This window comes from Neophocaena asiaeorientalis, unplaced genomic scaffold (genome assembly GCF_003031525.2).
Source record: "Neophocaena asiaeorientalis asiaeorientalis breed wild unplaced genomic scaffold, Neophocaena_asiaeorientalis_V1.1 scaffold1499, whole genome shotgun sequence".
Taxonomy (NCBI): Eukaryota; Metazoa; Chordata; class Mammalia; order Artiodactyla; family Phocoenidae; genus Neophocaena; species Neophocaena asiaeorientalis.
This window is the reverse complement of record NW_020172769.1, coordinates 12,508-32,135: the sequence shown is the minus strand read 5'-3', so window position 1 is coordinate 32,135 and position 19,628 is coordinate 12,508. Positions and strand designations below refer to the sequence as shown.

The 19,628-nt window shown below is 43.0% G+C and overlaps 1 protein-coding gene across 1 annotated transcript; it reads right to left on the bottom strand.

Annotated features, from left to right (window-relative positions):
• Positions 1–2,665: 2,665 nt before the first annotated feature.
• CD48 (CD48 molecule) lies at positions 2,666–19,414 on the bottom strand. The gene is made up of 4 exons (XM_024740844.1): positions 19,193–19,414; positions 8,856–9,149; positions 6,212–6,469; positions 2,666–3,479 (listed from the first exon to the last, which is right to left on the bottom strand). Exons 1-4 carry the CDS (start codon positions 19,272–19,274, stop codon positions 3,400–3,402), a joined length of 714 nt encoding a protein of 237 aa, XP_024596612.1. The 5' UTR covers positions 19,275–19,414; the 3' UTR covers positions 2,666–3,399.
• Between the last annotated feature and the right edge of the window lie 214 nt (positions 19,415–19,628).

Sequence of the window (19,628 nt, the reverse complement as noted above, 5' to 3'; positions counted from 1 at the left end):
TTGAGTAGAGTTCCCTGTGCTATACAGTAGGTCACTGTTGATTATCTATTTTATATATAGTAGTGAGTATATGTTACTATATGTGACATAGTGAGTATATGTTATTCCCAAACTCCTAAATTATCTCTCTTCCCCACTCTTCCCCCCCCACCGGCAACCACAAGTCTGCTCTTGAAGTCTGTGAGTCTTTCTGTTTTGCAAGTAAGTTCATTTGTATCGGTTTTTTTTTTTAGATTCCACATATAAGTAATAACATATGATATTTGGAGTTGAAATTCTTAATAATTTTATCTTTCAACTTGTGTTTTAATTGAAGTCCGTTGAGACAAGGGAGCCACACACATGAGCAGGAGATGTGCGCACTATGCATGTCAGTCACTGTTCCTTGTGGCCTCATTCATGGTACCGCATGAGTGCAGAATCCAGTGGATGCACAATGCACAGGAGTTCAGTGAGACTCAAAACAAGTACAAAGGAATTGTGTTACGGAAGCCACTGGCTTCCATAGAGTGCTGGTAGAATGTGTGTGGACGTATGAGCTATGAAATATGAACTGAGTAATTTCAATGATTCTACATACAAAGTAAATATTCTGTATTTCTTTCAAAACTGACATTGCACAATATAAACAGTAAAATTCATAGTAATAATTTAAGATTTTAATTTTCCTTTACTTAGAACATCTTTAAATAGCAAGTTAAAAAATACCATCCCAAGTAGAAAGAGTCTGTGGAAGAAAGGAAAAAGCTTCATTTTGGTACATTTAATGGCACTCCTTTCCTGCTTTTTGAACAAGCGGTCCTTCATTTTCTTGTTGTACGGAGCCGCACATATTTTGTATCTGGCAATGCCTCAAGGGATGGGAGAGACAGAGAAGAGTTGCTGCCGGTGACCTAAGGTGGGATTTGCCGCAAGTTTTTAAGTAACTAGAACCAATAGCAACGTGATGCCTGGAGAGGTGTGCCTGTTCTTTAGCAGCCCAGGAATATGCTGATTTGTGATATAAAGTGACATTTCTTTCCTCTTACTACTTTCCCCAGAAATGCTCTTTTATTCCATTCATGTGTATGTGTGCATGCATGCCTGTGTGTGTGTGTATGTGTGTGTGTGTGTGTGTGTGTGTTTCTCCCAACAATACCTCCTCCTCTGCCAAAATAAAGTGAAGGAAGAGGGGAGGACACTGCATACAGAAAAGAGATCTAGACAGCCTGATTGGAGGATGCAAGCTGATCAGAGGTCAGTTTGGGATTGGACTGCAGGCTGGGCTGAGAGAGAAGAGAGAGGGTGTCTTAGGGAGCCCAGGTTATCTTGTTGTAACAAACAAACACAAACTTTCTTGTCACGCATGTCCAATGCAGATCAGACAGCCGGCTTCCAAGCAATGGCTTGAACCGAGGCTCCTTGCATTATGTGGTTCCAATTCTGAGTCCCTCACTTTCTGTTACATCAATTCTACCTGCACTCTATTGGCTAAAACCAGGTATAGGGCCCCAGTTAGATGAAATGGGAGCTGGGAAAAAGAGTTTTTCTATTGGCTGATGTATTAGTCAGGGTTTTCCAGAGAAACAGAACCAGTAGCACACTACACACACACATTTAAAGAGATTTATTATGAGGAATTTGCTCATGCAATTATGGAGGTTTACAAGTCCCAAGATCTGAGTTAGCAAGCTGGAGACCCAGGAGAGCTGATGGCGTAGTTCCAGTCCAATTCCGAAGGCAGGAAACACCAAATGTCCCAGCTTGAAGGCAGTCAGTTAGGAGGAGTTCTCACCTACTTGTGGGAGCCTAAGCCTTTTTGTTCTTTTCAAGCCTTCAACTGATTGGATAAGGCCCACCCACACTGGAGAGGATAATCTGCTTTACTCAGTGTACTGATTCAAATGTTAACCTCACCCAGAAACACCCTCAGAGACACACCCAGAATAAGGTTTGACACATAAAATTATTAACCATCAAAGTCCAGAAAGAAAATGAAAGGGTTTGTTGAACACACAGTATTATCTCTGCTACAGCGGTGATGAGGGGAAGGGGAGGTAAGGCTGATTTGGTGTAAAGAGAAAGTGGTCTGTGGTGGAACAGTTCATTGAAAGGGAAGCACATCCTTTAGTGACCCTCTCAGCTCCAGACCCATGGAGAACCTTAGAGGAGGAGAACATACAGCAAAAAATCCAGGTGTTATGTTGATGGTGGGCCTGGTAGCTCTTACCTTCCTATAATGAAAGACCCTGGTGACAGCATTTAGTCGATTTGATGGTTTTTTGGATCTCAGGACACAACTAGGACATGAAGAGCTGCCCATACAGCAACAATGGTGAAAAGAGGAGGAGAGGAAACTCAGCTCCCAATAAGAGGTTTGGGAAGGACCCTCTTTATGTGGTAAAGCTGCATACTCAATATATATGGAATCTAGAAAAATGGTACTGATGAATGTAGTGGCAGGGCTGAAATAGAGACTCAGACATAGAGAATGGACTTGTGGACACAGGAGAGGAAGGGGAGGCTGGGATGAAGTGAGAGTGTAGCATTGGCAGATATCACTGCCCTGTGTAAAATAGATAGCTAGAGAGAAGCTGCTGCATAGAACAGGGAGATCAGCTCGGTGCTTTGTGACGACCTAGAGGGCTGGGATAGGGAGGGTAGGAGGGATGCTCAAGAGGGAGGGGATATATGTATACGTAGAGCTGGTTCACTTTGTTATACAGCAGAAACTAACACAACATGGTAAAGCAATTATACTCCAATAAAGATGTAAAAAAGTCAGGGCAAAAAAAAAAAAATAAGCTGCATACTCAGTTCTGGGGGAGTAAGCCTGACCCCACATTCCCAGGAAACCTAATAAGTATGTTCCTCACAGAGGCTAGAACAGGCAAAACACTGAGAAGGAGACCAGAACTTGGTGGGGGAGGAGTTTGAGAGCTGGAACCCCAGGAGGTTTGGCAAGGATGTGGAAGCAAGAGTTAGAGACAGCACAAATTACCTCCCAGCCACGTAGGCACACAGGAGGCAGTGGTCCCAGGTGTTGCCCTTTGTATCTCCATGTTCCAGTTTGTCTAGGCTAATGGAGCAGGCATTGTCCGACAAATTTGGGGCAACTTTAGGAATCCACTTTGGCAGTCATATCAAATATTTATTCCAACAAGAAAACATTGCATAATACATTTTGCCCATTTTTTGATGGGAAGAATGCATGTGTATATGTATGTTAAAAAACAACTAGAGGATATAAAATAAAATTACTGTGGTTTAAAAAAGTTAATTTGAAAATCCTTGTAGACATCTCAATACTTTCACCCATCCTATATAACCAGAACTTCTGTCCTGGTTAATATTATGGTTACCGATGAGGGCAAGGTCTTGCATTCTTGAAGTTTCACTCTTGAGTTAGAAGAGTTTATCTCAGATCCATAGGAGACCAAGAACAGTGGTTACCATGATCACTAGCCAAGTGGCAGTCCAAGCTACTCCAGAGGATGGGGCTGAAAGAACAAGAAAACACAAAACATTTAGGTGTCTTGATTAATGTGTTGAGAAGGGGCAGGGGTACTGGACATTGGCATGGGAGCTTATAGAGCAGGGGAATTGTTTCCTCCCTCAATCCAGACCCAGTGTGCCTGGGACATCCTTTTCCCAGATTGAGCAAAGCTCAAACTCCCAGATGTAAAGTATAAAGAGTACAGAAATCCCTGAAATATCACTGGCTTAGCTGAGTCCTGTACTTGAAGGTTACCTTGGCACCTCTGTGGACCTGGGAAAGAATCACTCTCCTACACTGGGCAGCAATTAAGTAGAGCAGAGTTTCAGGTGCAGTTGATAATATGATGCTATGCGTTAACTCTAGGGAAGGAAGTATTAGTTCCCTTCCCTGTTTCTCTACACTACTAACCGTCAGTACCAAATAGGAGGAAAAAAGGGGTAGGAAAAAAAAAGAAAGGGAAATAAAGAGATACAGAAGGGGAAGGCAGGATACTGATAAATTAGGGAAGAAGAATTAGGGATACTTTTCTAGGATAATTTGGAGAGCTAAAAAGTGACAAGATGGGGCTTTCCTGGTGGTGCAGTGGTTGAGAGTCCGCCTGCCAATGCAGGGGACATGGGTTCATGCCCCGGTCCAGGAAGATCCCACATGCCGCGGAGCGGCTGGGCCCGTGAGCCATGGCCGCTGAGCCTGCGCATCCGGAGCCTGTGCTCCGCAACGGGAGAGGCCACAACAGTGAGAGGGAGAGGCCTCAACAGTGAGAGGCCCGCATAACACACACACACACACACACACACACACAAAAGTGACAAGATGGGCTTAGCCCTTCAAAAAATAGATGTATTATTGCTTTCATCCTCTCTGTGAATGAGCAGAGCCACTTTCATTCTATAAAGGACAGGGATTGTTTCTCTTCCTTTATCTGGATCTCAGGATATGGTGGTGATATAAAGGTGGTGTTAGGACCACCCAGCCAACTGGTGGTCTTATGGTCAGACACCAAAGTGTCATACTGGGTCTATGGTGGCAGAAAAGCAGGGCATATCAGTAAAGACTAGAAGAGACATGACCAGTTAGTTGGGAAGAATACTGAACATACAGTTTCCATAGCTCATGTGTGGGAGCAGAGGTAAAGAAATTAGCACAGGTGGGCAGAGTAGATTGGGTCCAAGAAGACCATGAAAGAGCCATGTCTCCAGGGGCCATGATCCCTGATGATTGGGTATGACAGGAATCTCAGGTAAATGTTGGCACCACAGGTATGAGTTATTCTGGAGGGATTTGTACACCAGGGCTTGGGGATATGATTTCAGGCCTGTGGAGAGCACAGGGCCTGAAATGCTGAAGATGGTGATCCAAATTTATTAAGTGGTTGCCAAATCCCTAGTGTCTCTAGAATTAAAAGGATGGGACCTAAGTTAACTACCATTCATTGAGGACTTGTTAGATACTGTGCTAGGTAGTTATCTGTATTGCCTCATTTAATCCTTATAACAGTATAAGATAAGAACTATTGTTTTGTCTTATTTAAGAAGGACATGACTTCATACAGAGTGAAGTAAGTCAGAAAGAGAAAAACAAATCCCCTAGGCTAATGCATATATACGGAATCTAGATAAATGGTACTGATGAGCCTACTGGCAGGGCAGGAATAGAGATGCAGACGTAGAGAAAGGACTTGAGGATACAGTGGGGGAAGGGGAGGCTGGGATGAAGTGAGATAGTAGCATTGACAGATATACACTACCAAATGTAAAATAGATAGCTGGTGGGAAGATGATGCGTAGCACAGGGAGATCAGCTCGGTGCTTTGTGACCATCTAGAGGGGTGGGATAGGGAGGGAGGGTGGGAGGGAGGCTCAAGAAGGAGGGGATATGGGGATACATGTATACATACAGTGATTCACTTTGTTGTACAGCAGAAACTAACACAACATCATAAAGCAATTATACTCCAATAAATATGAAAAAAAAAAAAAAAAGGACATGACTTGGAGAAGCTAAGTAACTTGTTTAGCTAGTAAGTGACAGTCCCAGGATTAATCCCAGGTGTAACTGACTCCAAAACCTATGCTCATAGCTACCCCACTATGGGACCTGTGTAGGCTTGAGAGAGAACGAGGAGTGGTGCTCTAATGAGTGGATCCTCCCAGGAGACAGAGAAATCTGAAACACGAAACCCAGAGTTTGCTTTTCCAGCTTCATCAAGGAGCATACACCTGGGGAAGAAGAGCAAGTCTCTACCTTAGGATCAGGTTCTCCTGTTCACCACTTGTTCTCACTCATGCTCATCCAGTTGGCCCTTTTTTCCTTCGCTGCCCACCAGAAATGCCTCTGTGTTGCTGCCCAACAGTGTCTGGACCGTTCCTCTACTTGTCCTTTTTCTCCCTGCTCACCCTGAAATCTCAGATTATCCTGCAAGGACACTGGCCTCAGATTCCAGGATGATGCACTGTTAGAGCACAGCAGGAGAAGGGGAAATCAGAGCCCCTGTGCCAACTGCCCTTTGCAGATGAGGACCCTGAGCTCCACAAAGCCGAGGTGAGCTGCTGAGAGGCAGTGAACGCTCTCAACAAGGCAGTGAAACCTTAGAGAACCCAAGTCTTCCATGCCTTTGGGATTCTCCACTAATTTCTGTGCCAGGAGGCTGAATAAGATCTCCACGATTTTCTTCCTTCAAGAGAAAACTAGTTACCCTGTGCCCACCTCAGCTCCCCTGGCAGTATCTCTTACCCTGTACACAGGGTGACGTGAAGTTGACTGTCTTATTTTGGCTGCTCACAGGATTGCTGACTTGGCAGGTGTAAGAACTGGAGTAGTTTTGTGGTGTATGGGTCACTTCAAGCACACTGCTCTGGAACTCTTTTGGAAGGGACTCTGCATACCAGGTGTAGTTTACAGGCTGGTCCTTGATCACACAGGACAAGGTCAGGTAACACTTGTTCACTTCCTGTGTCTTATTGACTTTTATGTCAGGTTTTCGTACAGGGTCTAAAAATGAATATGTTAAGATGAGACAATGGGTTTATGCATTTATGAAGCATTTATGCTGGGAGGGTTTCGCCAACAAAGTACAAAGGGAGCCCCAGAGGGCTGCAGGAGCAGTCATGGAGAAGAGGCCCCTGCAGAGGGAGCCAGTGAGCAGTTTTGACCTCTGGAGGCTTCAGACTGAAAGAGCTACTCCTTGGAGTGAAGCTAAGCTGCATCCAGAAGGGGGAGCCATGCACCCAGAAACAAAAATGGGGTTATGACAATCTGTGGGCCAGAAAGAACAACAGAGGTTTAGCATAGATATCAGCGGGGTTGGACTTGATATCCCAACTGTCTGAGCTGCTCAGGGCCCCTTCTCTAGCAATGGTCCACACTTGGCACCTTGGCCTATCAGTCCTTCAAGAGTTCTTGGGCTCAGATTCAGCAAGAGTCCTGGGGTAAGGGGTACCACCCTATACCTTTCCTGGATGCTGGCAGAACTACAGAGAAGAACCTCATGGAATTCTCAGCAAAAGTCAGTAGTGATGAACAGCACTGCATCAGTTAACTTTGGTATCTCAGTGCCAGCCACAGAGCAGGTATTCTATAAGTATCTGATGAAAGGGATAGGTGGATGGATGGACGGATGGATGGATGGATGGATGGATGGATCAGTTATGCAATAGAAAAGACAAAACACTTGCTTTACAGTGAGACCAGCCTGGTCCCTGGACTTGGTCCTGGTAGAGTGACATTAGGCAAGATAATTAATCCCTTGAACTTCTTTCTTGCATGTAGGATGACTCATGTTAGTAATATACAATGCCATCATCCATGAGGAAGTGCTTTTGCAGGGTGTAAGCGTTACATGCATGTTGGAGGTCACAGCATCTTCACTGATGTCATCCTGCAGCCAGATTTGTTGAGAGGTAATCCCATCATCTGCTCCTTCCTTGACTAGGACTGCTTTACCTGAAATCCTCTGGGGTCTTTTCCTTCTGGTCAAGCGTAAAACACTTACAGAATCAATACAGCTCAGATGTCATAGGATTAAAATGTGGCAGAGAATTGACCCAATCAGTGCTAGCCTCTGGGTCATATGTCTGTGAGGGGCAATGGAGGCTCTGCCATCTGACCTCCTGAACTCTAGATCCATCTCCTCCGTGAAACCCTATCAGATTGCTGGACTCCTCCTGCATACTTTACATGAGCAATCTTCACACTGTCTTTCATCATTTCCTGTGGTCTGGACTCAAGTCTTGCATACCTTTCTCATTTCCCATGGTGAACAGCACAGCCCTGAGCACATTGTGGACAGAGCAAGCTAGGGCAGACTGGCTCCAAGATGCCCCCTTTGAGCTGTCAGAAATTCCTGGGCTGGACTGAAGGATAATTCTTCTGCTAATCGCACCCTCAGGGTCTTATCCCTAGGCAAGTGTGCTAAAGCCAAGCCAGCTTGCAGATTTTAAGATATTCAGAAATTTTGCAAGGTGGTTGTGAAACCATTAGCAGTTTGGAGGTGGCTGTGGTGGGAATATTTACCACAGAATTTGGTAAATGATACAAATTTGGGATTTTCTTAAAAACCACTGTAAGAGCCTTTGAATCTTTCCTGTTCCCAGTACGTCTTGAACTTTCAGGCCATATGACATGGAGGAAGTGAGTGAGAAGGGGATTTTAGCCTCTTAGACCATTCTTCCTCCCCTTCAGCCCTTCTTGACTCTTCTAAACTCCTTGCATTGCTTTAAATAGTCCTAGTTTTCAAGAAATTCTTTTTTGCTAAAGGTACATCAAATTGGTCTCCATCGCTTGCCATCAACAGAATCTTACCTAATGGGGCAGAGATGGCAAGATCTTTCTCCAAGTTCACACAGCTAGTAAGTTACTGACCAGGGTTTTAAACCCAGGTCTGTCTGACTCCGAGTATAATGTTCTAGCCCTTACTTCACGTATACTCGTTAGGCTGGCACTAGGAGTGGAAGTTTTTTTCCCACCCATTCAGTAAGGTAAAAACAGTCTTGAACGGCTCTTGCCCAATCCTTTATCTCTTCTATCTTTTTCCTTATGTTTGATGAAGTCTTTGTTCAGTTATGTTATTAAGAAGAGCTCAGAACTGATTTGGGTTGATCACAGGAGAGCATGAAGAGAATAGAGAGGAAACCATCCTTACTGTTTTCTTTATCTTCAAATCTTAGACTCCTTAATGTCAGAAGAGGTTTTAAATGTCCCACAGTAATCTACTTCGAGTCTGGCTGGCCCAGCCTCACTTCCAAGTGGAACTGGCTCCAGGAGAAATGAATTAAGCCTATCCTGAGGTTTTTCCCTCCCCCTCCCAGGGAGAGTCCCCTCCCAGTGGTCTGTCCAGGGCCCTGGAGTGGGGACTTGCCCTTTGGTTCCCCTAACTCACCAAGCACCACCAGTGGGATCTTCCATTCGTCCTCGTACCCATGGTCCTTCAGCACCATCAGGAGGTAAGTGCTGCTGTCCTCCTTCTGGACGTTATGGATGTGCAGTGTGCCACTTTGAAGATCAAGCCTGACCCTGTCCTTAAATTTAGTATTGAAGTATTTAAGCTGACCGGATTCCCATTCTACAATCTTCTGGTCAGTAGTATAAAACCAGGTGAGTGATTTGTAGTTCCTCGGCAAACTGGAGATTGACAGACTCACGTTGCTGCCGGAGGTGGCATATTTTGAATAATCTGTCAATGAGAGGCAGAGTGAGTGAGACCCATTTTAAAAAAGGCAGAGCTGCCCAGTGGCCCAGGCTTTGGCCTGGGCTGGTGGAACAAAGAAGAAGGAAGAGCCTTTTGCTTGGGAGCAGTGGGTATGATCTTTATCAGAGGACCTGACCCCTGATCAGGAACTCAGTGATAGTCAGAGCTTGAGAAGTGGGAGATGTGCTTAAAATCCATCTAATTCTGCCCTAGAGGATAAAGAAAAAGGACACTGAGCCAGCCCTAGCTCTCTCCCTTACTCTCATAACAGGACATTTTCAAAGAAAATGATGACGAGTCACGTCTCCTCTCTGTGCTTGTGTTCTTTGTGTTTCAATTTAATTCTCCAGCAGTAGGTAAGAAGTAAAGGAGAAACAAGGTTAGAAATGAAAGGGAACCAGAGTTAGTCAGTGGCAAAGTATTATAGGAGAGTGAACGCATTTTATTAATAAAAATATTGTGCTATTTTTCTGGCTTTTGTATTTGTCAGCTTTTTAAAAAACTTGTGATACACTGGGCTTTCTTTTCTCATTCTAACTACATTCATTTTTGTTCCTATTTGTATTTACAGTTCTGTTCTCTTTCTCATGAGGGCACTCCAAATTGTATAAGCCTCAGTTCTAAAAAACCTGGTTTCTTGAATGCAAGGAGAAAGAAAAGGTGATAGCCAGAAGACATAAGATGAAGGAAGGTCTGCTAACTCTCTCTGTGGAGGGAGGAAAACTAAGTGTAAATGTATAGGCTGAGAAAGAGCAGTAGATAAAAGCTAATGGTAGAGGAAAGAAGAAATATGATCTATATCGCTCTTACCTCATATACTGTCACACAAAACTTCATATTGTTTAACATCGTATCTATACCTATTTACTTTCCACATGTCTATCATTCCCGAAAACATTCAATAAAGATTCAAAATGCCTGTGTCCCCAGGTCTTTCAAGTTCCTAGTCACTAATCCTTCCTACCATCCATCTATCCATTCAACAACCAGTTATGGAGCATTTAATCTATGCCTGGTGCGTTCACAAACACACACAGGCATTTATTTCCACAGTGTTTCTGATTGATCCATTCCATACTTTATAATCTCTGACAGCCTAGGTCAGTGTTTTTCAACCTTGGCATTATTGACTTTTCGGACCAGAGAACTCCTTGTTGTGAAGGGCTGTCCTTGTGCATTGTAGGATATTTAGCAGCCTCCCTGGCCTCTGCCCACTAGATGCCAGTAGCATCATTCCAGTTGTGACCATCAAAAATATCTCCAGACAATGCCAAATGCCCCCTGGGAGGAAAAATCTTCCTGTCTTCATTCTGCTGGCCTAGGTCATCCTTGGTAGACTCTCCAACAAGTCTCAGACATATGCTTAGGAAGATAGCACAACCCACAATTAACCACTTTATTTCTCAGTAAGAAGTCACAGCCAACCACCAGGATGGCTTTTTTTGAATCATTACACATAGGTGGTGAAGGAAGGAGGAAGGAAAGCTACAATATCCTGTGCATGTCTATATCTTAGAACTCATATCATATTAAAGTGATCCATTTAATATCTATTACTTGCCTTTATCACCAGATCACATGCTTCCTAAGGACAAAAAATGAGTCTTATGAGTTTAACTCATTTTCCATTGTAGTATGATGGTTAAGATCATGGGCTCTGGGGACTTCCCTGGTGGTGCAATGGTTAGGAATCCGCCTGCCAATGCAGGGGTTCTAGCCCTGGTCCAGGAAGATCCCACATGCCTTGGAGCAACTAAGCCCATGAGCCACAACTACTGAGCCTGTGCTCTAGAGCCCATGAGCCACAGCTACTGAGCCTGCGTGCCACAACTACTGAAGCCCACGTGCCTAGAGCCCGTGCTCCACAACAAGAGAAGCCACTGAAATGAGAAGCCTGTACACTGCAACAAAGAGTAGCCCCAGCTCGCCACAACTAGAGAAAGCCTGCGTGAAGCAACAAAGACCCAATACAGCCAAAACTAAATAAAGAAAGAAAAGAAAAAAAAAAGATCATGGGTTCTGGAATTAGACTATGCAAATCCTGGCCCACTTATTAGCTGTATAACCTTGAGCATTTTACCTAACATCTCTGCCTTTGTTTTAGTATTTATCTTACAGAGTTTGTGAAGGTGAAGTTCATGTGTCAAGTTTACTGAGTTAAAGGATGCCCAGACAGCTGGTAAAACACTATTTGTGGATCATCTATAAGGGTTTTTCTGGAAGAGATTAGCATTTGAATCAGTAGACTGAGTAAGAAGATCACCCTCACCAATGTGTGTGAGCATCATCCAATCTACTGAGGGCCAGAATAGGACAAAAAGGCAGAAAAAAAAGGCAAATTTGCTTTCTACCTTGAGCTGGAATATCCATCTTCTCCTACCCTTGGACATCAGTGCTCCTGGTCCTTGGACCTTAGGACTTGAACTAGGAATTAGACCATTGGCTCCCCTGAAGACTCTTTGTGGAAGGATGAATGAAGATGAGTCCACTGAGAATGAAGAACACAGAACATATAGACTCAAATCATGAGTCTATATATTCTCAGGCCTGTGGATTTGTACTGGAACTACACCTGTAGCTTTCCTGGCCCCCGTCTTGCAGATGGCAGATCATGGGACTTCTCCAAAGAAGTACATAATATGGGTTATGCTTCCATAACTGCATGGGCCTCATAATAAATCTCTTTCTATATATTTATATATATCCTATTGGTTCTTTTTACTCTAAAGAACCCTGACCCAGAGTTACACAAATAAATGCTTAGGATACAATTAAATTAATACAAATAATCAATACACATAAAGTACTTAGACTAATACTTGGAAGATTAGTAAGTATTCAATAAATGTCATGTATTGTTTTATTATTATTACCTACGTTAATTTTGTATCCATAACATCTAGTACTATGCATTAAGTACTGAGATGTTTAACAACTGCCTGTTGAACTTACTTTCTTGTACCAAAACAGTGGTAAAATAAGGACTAGACTAATGATATATTTTTAAGGAATGAATGCCTATATGTGAATCTGGAAGAGTGAAGAATGTTGAAGTAGGGGCCAAAAATCCAAAAACCTGTAGCAGCTCCTGAAGAAGCTTTCACTTGTAGGCTAGGTCTAAAAGTAAAAGACATCAGCATGCACAAAACAAAAGCAAAAACAGGTCTTTGGCTAGGACATGTGATGATAAGAAAGAGGCCCCAGCACCATGGTAGGACCAGAAAACTTACCTGAAGCTTCCTTGGGGAAGGAGGAATGAAGATGAACACAATGAGGAATGAAAAATTGAGCATATAGACTCAAGTCATGATCCAGAGCCAGTTATAATACACATCATTTCTCCTTGTAAGAATGGGGTCTGCTTTATAACAATATCTTGTTTGTCCAGGGTATTCCCCACATGCTCAAAAAAACTTCAAACTAAAGTGTAAGGGGGAGGGAGAAACCATAACAGACCCATAGTCACTAAGATTGTGAGCTTCTCAAAGGCAAAGATCATGTCTTACTCAATCCTCACAATACTTAGCTCACATTTGTTGTTTAGTATAGAATGAAAGAATGAATGAATGAATGGCAGGGACAAAAATGTATACATAATTGTTCCCAGTTTTCTCCTCATGACCTCCTACTAGTCACATTTTTCTTACTTTTAATCTCACTTAGCTTTTTTTTTTTTTTTTTTTTTTTTTTTGCTTACTTCTTAAGATTGGTTTGGACTGAAAAGGCAGAGAGGAAAGGAGAAGATAAACAGGGGCCACTCAGGTTAGTTTAGGAAATAGGGGTGCTATAGTACTAAGGCTCAAAGGAGTGAGAATCTCTGGGCAGCAGATGAATGGGATGGTTTGAGAAGACTGAAGAGGACATGAGAGGATATGATAGGAAGTATCACTATAGCTTATAAATTAGATTCCCTTTAACATCCTTTGAGAGACTTCAAGTAGAAATTTGAGTTACTATTTAATTACTTATGACCAATGAACTGTGTTTCTTAAGTATCATAATGTGCCCAAACTGGGCCAGTGAAGCAGCCCTGTCTTATGGTTGGGTCCTGAATAAATGAATAAAAGATGACTATTATGACATAGACAGCAGAGGAGCAATGGAAAAGCTGCCCAGAAACTCTCAAAAGAAACAACATAAAAGAGTGTTGAGGAGACAAGAGAAGATGGGCGGAAGAATAGGATGCGGAGATCACCATCCTCCCCACACATACATCAGAAATACATCTACACGTGCAACTGCTCCTATAGAACACCCACTGATGGCTGGCAGAAGACCTCAGACCTCCCAAAAGACAAGACACTCCCCACGTACCTGGGTAGGACAAAAGAAAAAAGAAAAAACAGAGACAAAAGAATAGGGACAGGACCTGCACCAGTGGGAGGGAGCTGTGAAGGAGGAAAGGTTTCCACACACTAGGAGCCCCTTTGAGGGCGGAGACTGCGGGTGGCGGAGAGGGGGAGCTTTGGGGCCGCGGAGGAGAGCGCAGCAACAGGAGTGCGGAGGGCAAAGCAGAGAGATTCCCGCATAGAGGATCGGTGCCAACCAGCACTCACCAGCCCAAGAGGCTTGTCTGCTCACCCACCGGGGCGGGCGGGGCTGGGAGCTGAGGCTCGGGCTTCGGTCTGATCCCAGGGAGAGGACTGGGGTTGGCGGCGTGAACACAGCCTGAAGGGGATAGTGCACCACAGCTAGCCAGGAGGGAGTTCGGGAAAAGGTCTAGACCTGCCGAAGAGGCAAGAGACTTTTTCCTGCTTTTGTTTCCTGGTGCACGAGGAGGAGGGATTAAGAGCGCTGCTTAAAGGAGCTCCAGAGATGGGCGCAAGCCGCGGCTAACAGCGCGGACCCCAGAGACGGGCAGGAGACGCTAAGGCTGCTGCTGCCGCCACCAAGACGCCTGTGTGCGAGCACAGGTCACTATCCACACCTCTCCTCCCCGGAGCCTGTGCAGCCCGCAACTGCCAGGGATCCAGGGACAACTTCCTCTGGAGAACGCACGGCGCCTCAGGCTGGTGCAACGTCACGCTGGCCTCTGCCGCTGCACGCTCGCCCCTCATCCGTACCCTTCCCTCCCCGCGGCCTGAGTGAACCAGAGCCCTCGGATCAGCGGCTCCTTTAACCCCGTCCTATCTGAGCGAAGAACAGACACCCTCAGGTGACCTACACGAAGAGGCAAGGCCAAATCCAAAGCTGAACCTTGGGAACTGTGCGAACAAAGAAGAGAAAGGGAAATTTCTCCCAGCAGCCTCAGAAACAGCAGATTAAATCCCCACAGTCAACTTGATGTACCCTGCATCTGTGGAATCCCTGAAGGGACAACGTATCATCCCAAATTGAGGAGGTGGATTTTGGGAGCAAGATAGATTATTTTTTCCCCTTTTCCTCTTTTTATGAGTGTGTGTGTGTGTGCTTCTGTGAGAGATTTTGTCTGTATAGCTTTGCTTTCACCATTTGTCCTAGGGTTCTAGCCGTCCGTTTTGTTTGTTTACTTTTTTGTGTTTTTTTACTTTTAAAAAAGTTTTTCTTAATAATTATTTTTTATTTTAATTATTTTATTTTATTTTATCTTACTTTATTTAATTTTAACCTCTTTCTTTCTTTCTATTTTTCTCCCCTTTATTCTGAGCCATGTGGAGGACAGTCTCTTTGTGCTCCAGATAGGCATCAGGGCTGTGCCACTGAGGTGAGAGAGCAAACTTCAGGACACTGGTCCACAAGAGACCTCCCAGCTCCATGTAATATCAAACAGCAAAAATCTCCCAGAGATCTCCATCTCCACACCAACACCCAGCTTCAATCAACGACCAGCAAGCTACAGTGCTGGACACCCTATGCCAAACAACTAGCAAGACAGGAACACAGCCCCATCCATTAGCAGAGAGGCTGCCGAAAATCATAATAAGACCACAGACACCCTTTTTTTTTAAGATAAAAACCCACCAGACCTAACAAATGAAGAGGAAATAAGCAGTCTACCTGAAAAAGAATTCAGAATAATGATAGTAAAGATGATCCAAAACCTTGTAAATAGAAAAGAGAAAGTGAAAGAAACATTTAACAAGGACCTAGAAGAACTAAACAGGAAACAAGCAATGATTAACAACATTGGAAGAGATATGGGAACATATGTATATGTATAACTGATTCACTTTGCTATAAAGCAGAAACTAACATACCATTGTAAAGCAATTATACTCCAATAAAGATATTTTTTAAAAAAGAGTGTTGAGTAGAGCATTCATGGTTTCAGTATCAAGAAATCAATAAAAAGCAGCTAAGGGAAACCTTGAAATATAAACCCAGCAGCCTCTCATGGGCTGAGACTAATGGTTTAGAATAGCAATGGAAAAGTGAGTTTGGGGAAAAGAATCTGAAAAAGAATGAATATATGTTTACGTATAAAACTAACACAATATTGTAAATCTACTACACTCCAATATAAAATAAAAATTAATTTAATAAAAGAAAAGCGAGTTTTGCTATGAAATATCTAATGAAAGGGTGGGCTTAAAAAGCAACATGAACCTAAAGATAGAAACAGTAGAAAGAATGCTTGATTAACCATAAAAAAAAGGAAAAAAATATTCTAGTCTTCTGGAAGGATTCTTTAATCCAATCACAAGTTGAAGAAAGATGCATTAATATTACTAATAGAGATTGTAAAAATTAATGTACAGCCATTGTAGTATAATTTGGGATAACAAGGTGGTGATTTAGTCTGTTACAGAGGATTGTCTAATAAATTCAGAAAGATAGATTCACTTATAGTTTTCTTATATATAATATATTTATGTATTTTTTCAAATTTTAAAGTAAATTGAAAAAAGTCTTGATTTGCCTTCCTAACAATTCCATGTTTTAGAAGTAGAAAACCACCTTAAGAAAAGTACTATTTTGATTTAATTCTATCGAGAAGAAGTAGTTAGTTATGTGTGTGGATGCTTAGGATAAAGTAACTGTGTTTACCTGTAGTTTATAACAGAATATGAAGCAGATCTTTCCTGTGCTTACCCATGTTTCTTGTTTGTAGAGAAGCAAAACTAAAACAGGGTGGGGGGAATTCAGATCAAAGGAAGCTGTAATTTCATACAAAAAGTGTCTACCCAGGAAGGAGAAAGACGTCCTAAAGGGGAAATTCTGATTACTCTAAAAACAAGTCATGTGATTTCTAGTAAAACTTTGAAGCACTGAAAGAGGTGAGTTTTAAAGATATTGATATAGAGTTACCTGGAGCTCTCTAATGAGATCAACTATTTAACAAACCTGTACAAACCTTTCAAGGAAGTAATTTGTCAATAGATATCAAGACTCCAGATGTGTGTCATGGGGGACAAGATGAACAGAGAGAGTTCCATTTCCTGAGATGGGAAGTCTAATGAGTTTAATCGGCCAGATTGCAATGACTAACTGGAAGGTGAGGAAGTCCCAGCGTTGTGGTGGCTTGTTATGCAGCAGTAGATAGCTGGAACAAAGATGGGGAGTTAGATTTTGGAAATGTGTTTGGAGAGTCTGGAGATGTTTAAAAAGCAGTTAGAAATTCAGGTCTGTGGCTCAGGAGAGAGTGCGGGGCTTTAGAGTTTCCTTATGTTCTTCTCAGCTCTTATCTACCTCAAATTGTATGTGGTCACAGTCACAGAGCAATTTCACATTCATTTCTTTTGATCTTAACAATAACCCCTTGAAAAAATGGTGAGCATATTGTTATATCCATAACAGAGTGAAGAAAATTGAGGCTCAGGAAGCTTTCACAGTTTATAGAAAGTCCCATGGCATGGAACTCAGAACATAGATCTTCTGATTCCCAGTTCAAGCTGTTTCCACCACACTCTGTTGTACTGAAGGGAGACAGGGAAGATGCCTACTAGTGATGAGGGGGCCCTGAGGTCAGAGAGCTGAGAAACTCAAGTCTGAGGAGGGATTAAGGAGAAGATTTAAAACTACTTCTTAAATTTCTTCACAAGAGCATCCCTTACTGGGGAGGAGAGAATTACTATACCCCTAGGAAGATCTGGACAGATAACCTGAAAGGAAGTTCTTTGATATCATTCATTCATAGGATTAACAATTATTTATTGAGCCCATGCCATGTTCTAGGCACTGTGCCGTGTTCAGCACTGGACAAGGTCCCTGTCCTCACGGGGCTCAAGGAAACAGACAGCCAAGCAGTTCACCAACCATAACTTGGAGTCTGAGGTTTCCAGGAGGAAGTCACATGAAAATGGAATGCTAAGGGAGGAGCTGAAGAGAAGAGAGTGAAGGAAATTTTAGGCAGGAGGAAAGGCATTTGTATAGACCTAGAGGTAAGAGAGACAGAACCTCCTTCAAGGCAAACAGCAAAGTTAAATTTAGATGAAATGTGGTTCTGGGGTGAGGGAGTCATAAATTGGGGATAAAAGGACCATCTGTAGGCATAATCTAGACATAAAAAGATTTAGACACATTGACCTAAGTCTAGAAAAGTCCTGAAATATTCCAGTTCTCTTGGCATCTCTATCTTTCCCAACAATTGGATGAATAATTCATGCCAGCCCCCACTCCCAAGGTCATATCAGTGCCCTATGAGTAAACTCAGTCCCATGGAGCCCACACAGCCATGAGTACCCTGAATATATCATGTATCTAAGCTTACACAGCCTAAGGGAGCAGAATTTGCCACCCTAATATATGTTTCTTTGGCATATTAATTGTTTTAAGCTGGTTATTTTCTAAAGAAAGAGAAACATTCTGAAAATCATGTAGGAGTTACACTTTTGTAAGAAACATTTATATTTGTAAGGGAAATTTTCATTTGTAAGGGTGTCTCCCTCTCTGTACCGGAAGAGGACAGAAAGGGAGACCAAGTCTCTAGAAACTCTTATCAACGGAGAAGGCACTAACTTAAGTCTGCCTAACAACCTTACCCTTGTTTACTGTGCTTTTCCTGATAACCTCCCAGAACTGTCACCCTTAACATCCTCTTTTGTCTTTAGCTGAGGATGGTATTTAAAGTGAGGGCTTCAGCCATTATGGCAAGTTATTCAGGTTTTCTTGGTTTCTCCCATGTACGCAATATTAAACTCTGATTTTCTCTTGTTAATATGTCTCATGTCAATTTAATTCTTAGACCAGTCAGAAGAACCTAGAAGGGTAGAGAAAAATTTCTTCCTCTCCTAAACCTGTCATAAACCAGATCCAATGTATTACCACCCTGAGAGGCCTTGCATGAGTGGCCAACAGGGTTTCCTTCAAGCATTGCTATCTCATCTCCCTAAAAGTTATAATTCTATGTCATAATTCTATGATGTTATATTTGTTTCCCATACGAACATTCACTTTTACTCATTTTTTTCCATAGTGGTGAGCATTAAAGCCCCTTAAATGAAAAAGACCTGAGTATTTATTAGGGGGAATAGTGAGAAAGACAATAGCTTAGCTCTCAATTCTCAGACAGGTACTGGAGGGCTGGGCAGCTGTAACAGGGAAAGGAAAGTTAGCCCATGGCAGAAGAATGAACCTGAACTCTTAATCAGATATTTGGGGGTTCCTCTGGTACTGAGTCCTCTGCTCAGACTCTCACTCAGAGACCCTAGACAAGTTTCCTTTCCCACAGTTTTGATCTCTCTCTGGGACAATGACAACATCATTTACCTTTGCTCATGACACAATTCCTTGCATAGAGGTCTCAAAGAATGCCTCAAGGAGCACAACACATCTGAGGATAAAATGTGGCGGCTATCAGAGCAGCTTCCTGTTATTCACAATGCAAGGAGACTTTACAGAGGACAAACCACAGCACCTAATATGGGGGGCCTACTTTCCCATCTCACCAAGGTCCTAATTTTGTCACGTCCCCTTGGGGAAAGAGATGGAGTCTGATTCTCCAGGCTAAGGAAGGCTCCCCAACTCACCACAGCCCTGTTACTAGGATGAAAATACCTGCTGCCTGGAGCCCCTACTCCACTTCCAGGTTGAGCCACACCGCATCTTCCCTTTTCCGTCTGACAGGGCTTTCAGCGCACAATTAGAGGCAGACAATTTGTGGAAATTACCTTGCATGCTGGTTGCCAGGAACAAATGAGGCAGCAGTAGAAGTTCCAGAGCCAGAGACAGTTCCCACCTTCTGGAGCACATGCTACTCTCCAGAATTTCCCAGGAACTCTAGAGACAGGCCAGAATCAAGCTAGAAAGGGACTGAGGGCTCTCTTGAATTTATGTCTTAAGGTTAGAGAAAAATAGCACTGAGCTCTTCTCTCCATTCAGCAACTCATGGGTGGGGCCTGGGCACCAGAAACAGGAAGTCCCATTGTTTTTTTCATATTTTTTTTTAATGCAAGCACAACAGGAACGAACCACTTTCTTTGAATGTGCGTTAGTTTTTTTTCTGGTGAGAGGATCCATAGCTTCTACTTGTTTTCAGAGGTGTCAGTGCTCAGAAAAGATTAAAGACCCCTGATAGAGAATATCTGCTTTTGGTTTCCCAGTTAG

Excerpts from the sequence above, each read along its gene's own strand:
- CD48 (XM_024740844.1), bottom strand. The coding sequence starts at position 19,274 with ATGTGCTCCAGAAGGTGGGAACTGTCTCTGGCTCTGGAACTTCTACTG. Across the intron at positions 6,470-8,855 it reads GATCCCACTGGTGGTGCTTG|ACCCTGTACGAAAACCTGAC; the intron begins GTGAGTTAGGGG and ends ATTCATTTTTAG. Across the intron at positions 3,480-6,211 it reads CACGTCACCCTGTGTACAGG|CCCCATCCTCTGGAGTAGCT; the intron begins GTAAGAGATACT and ends TTGTTCTTTCAG.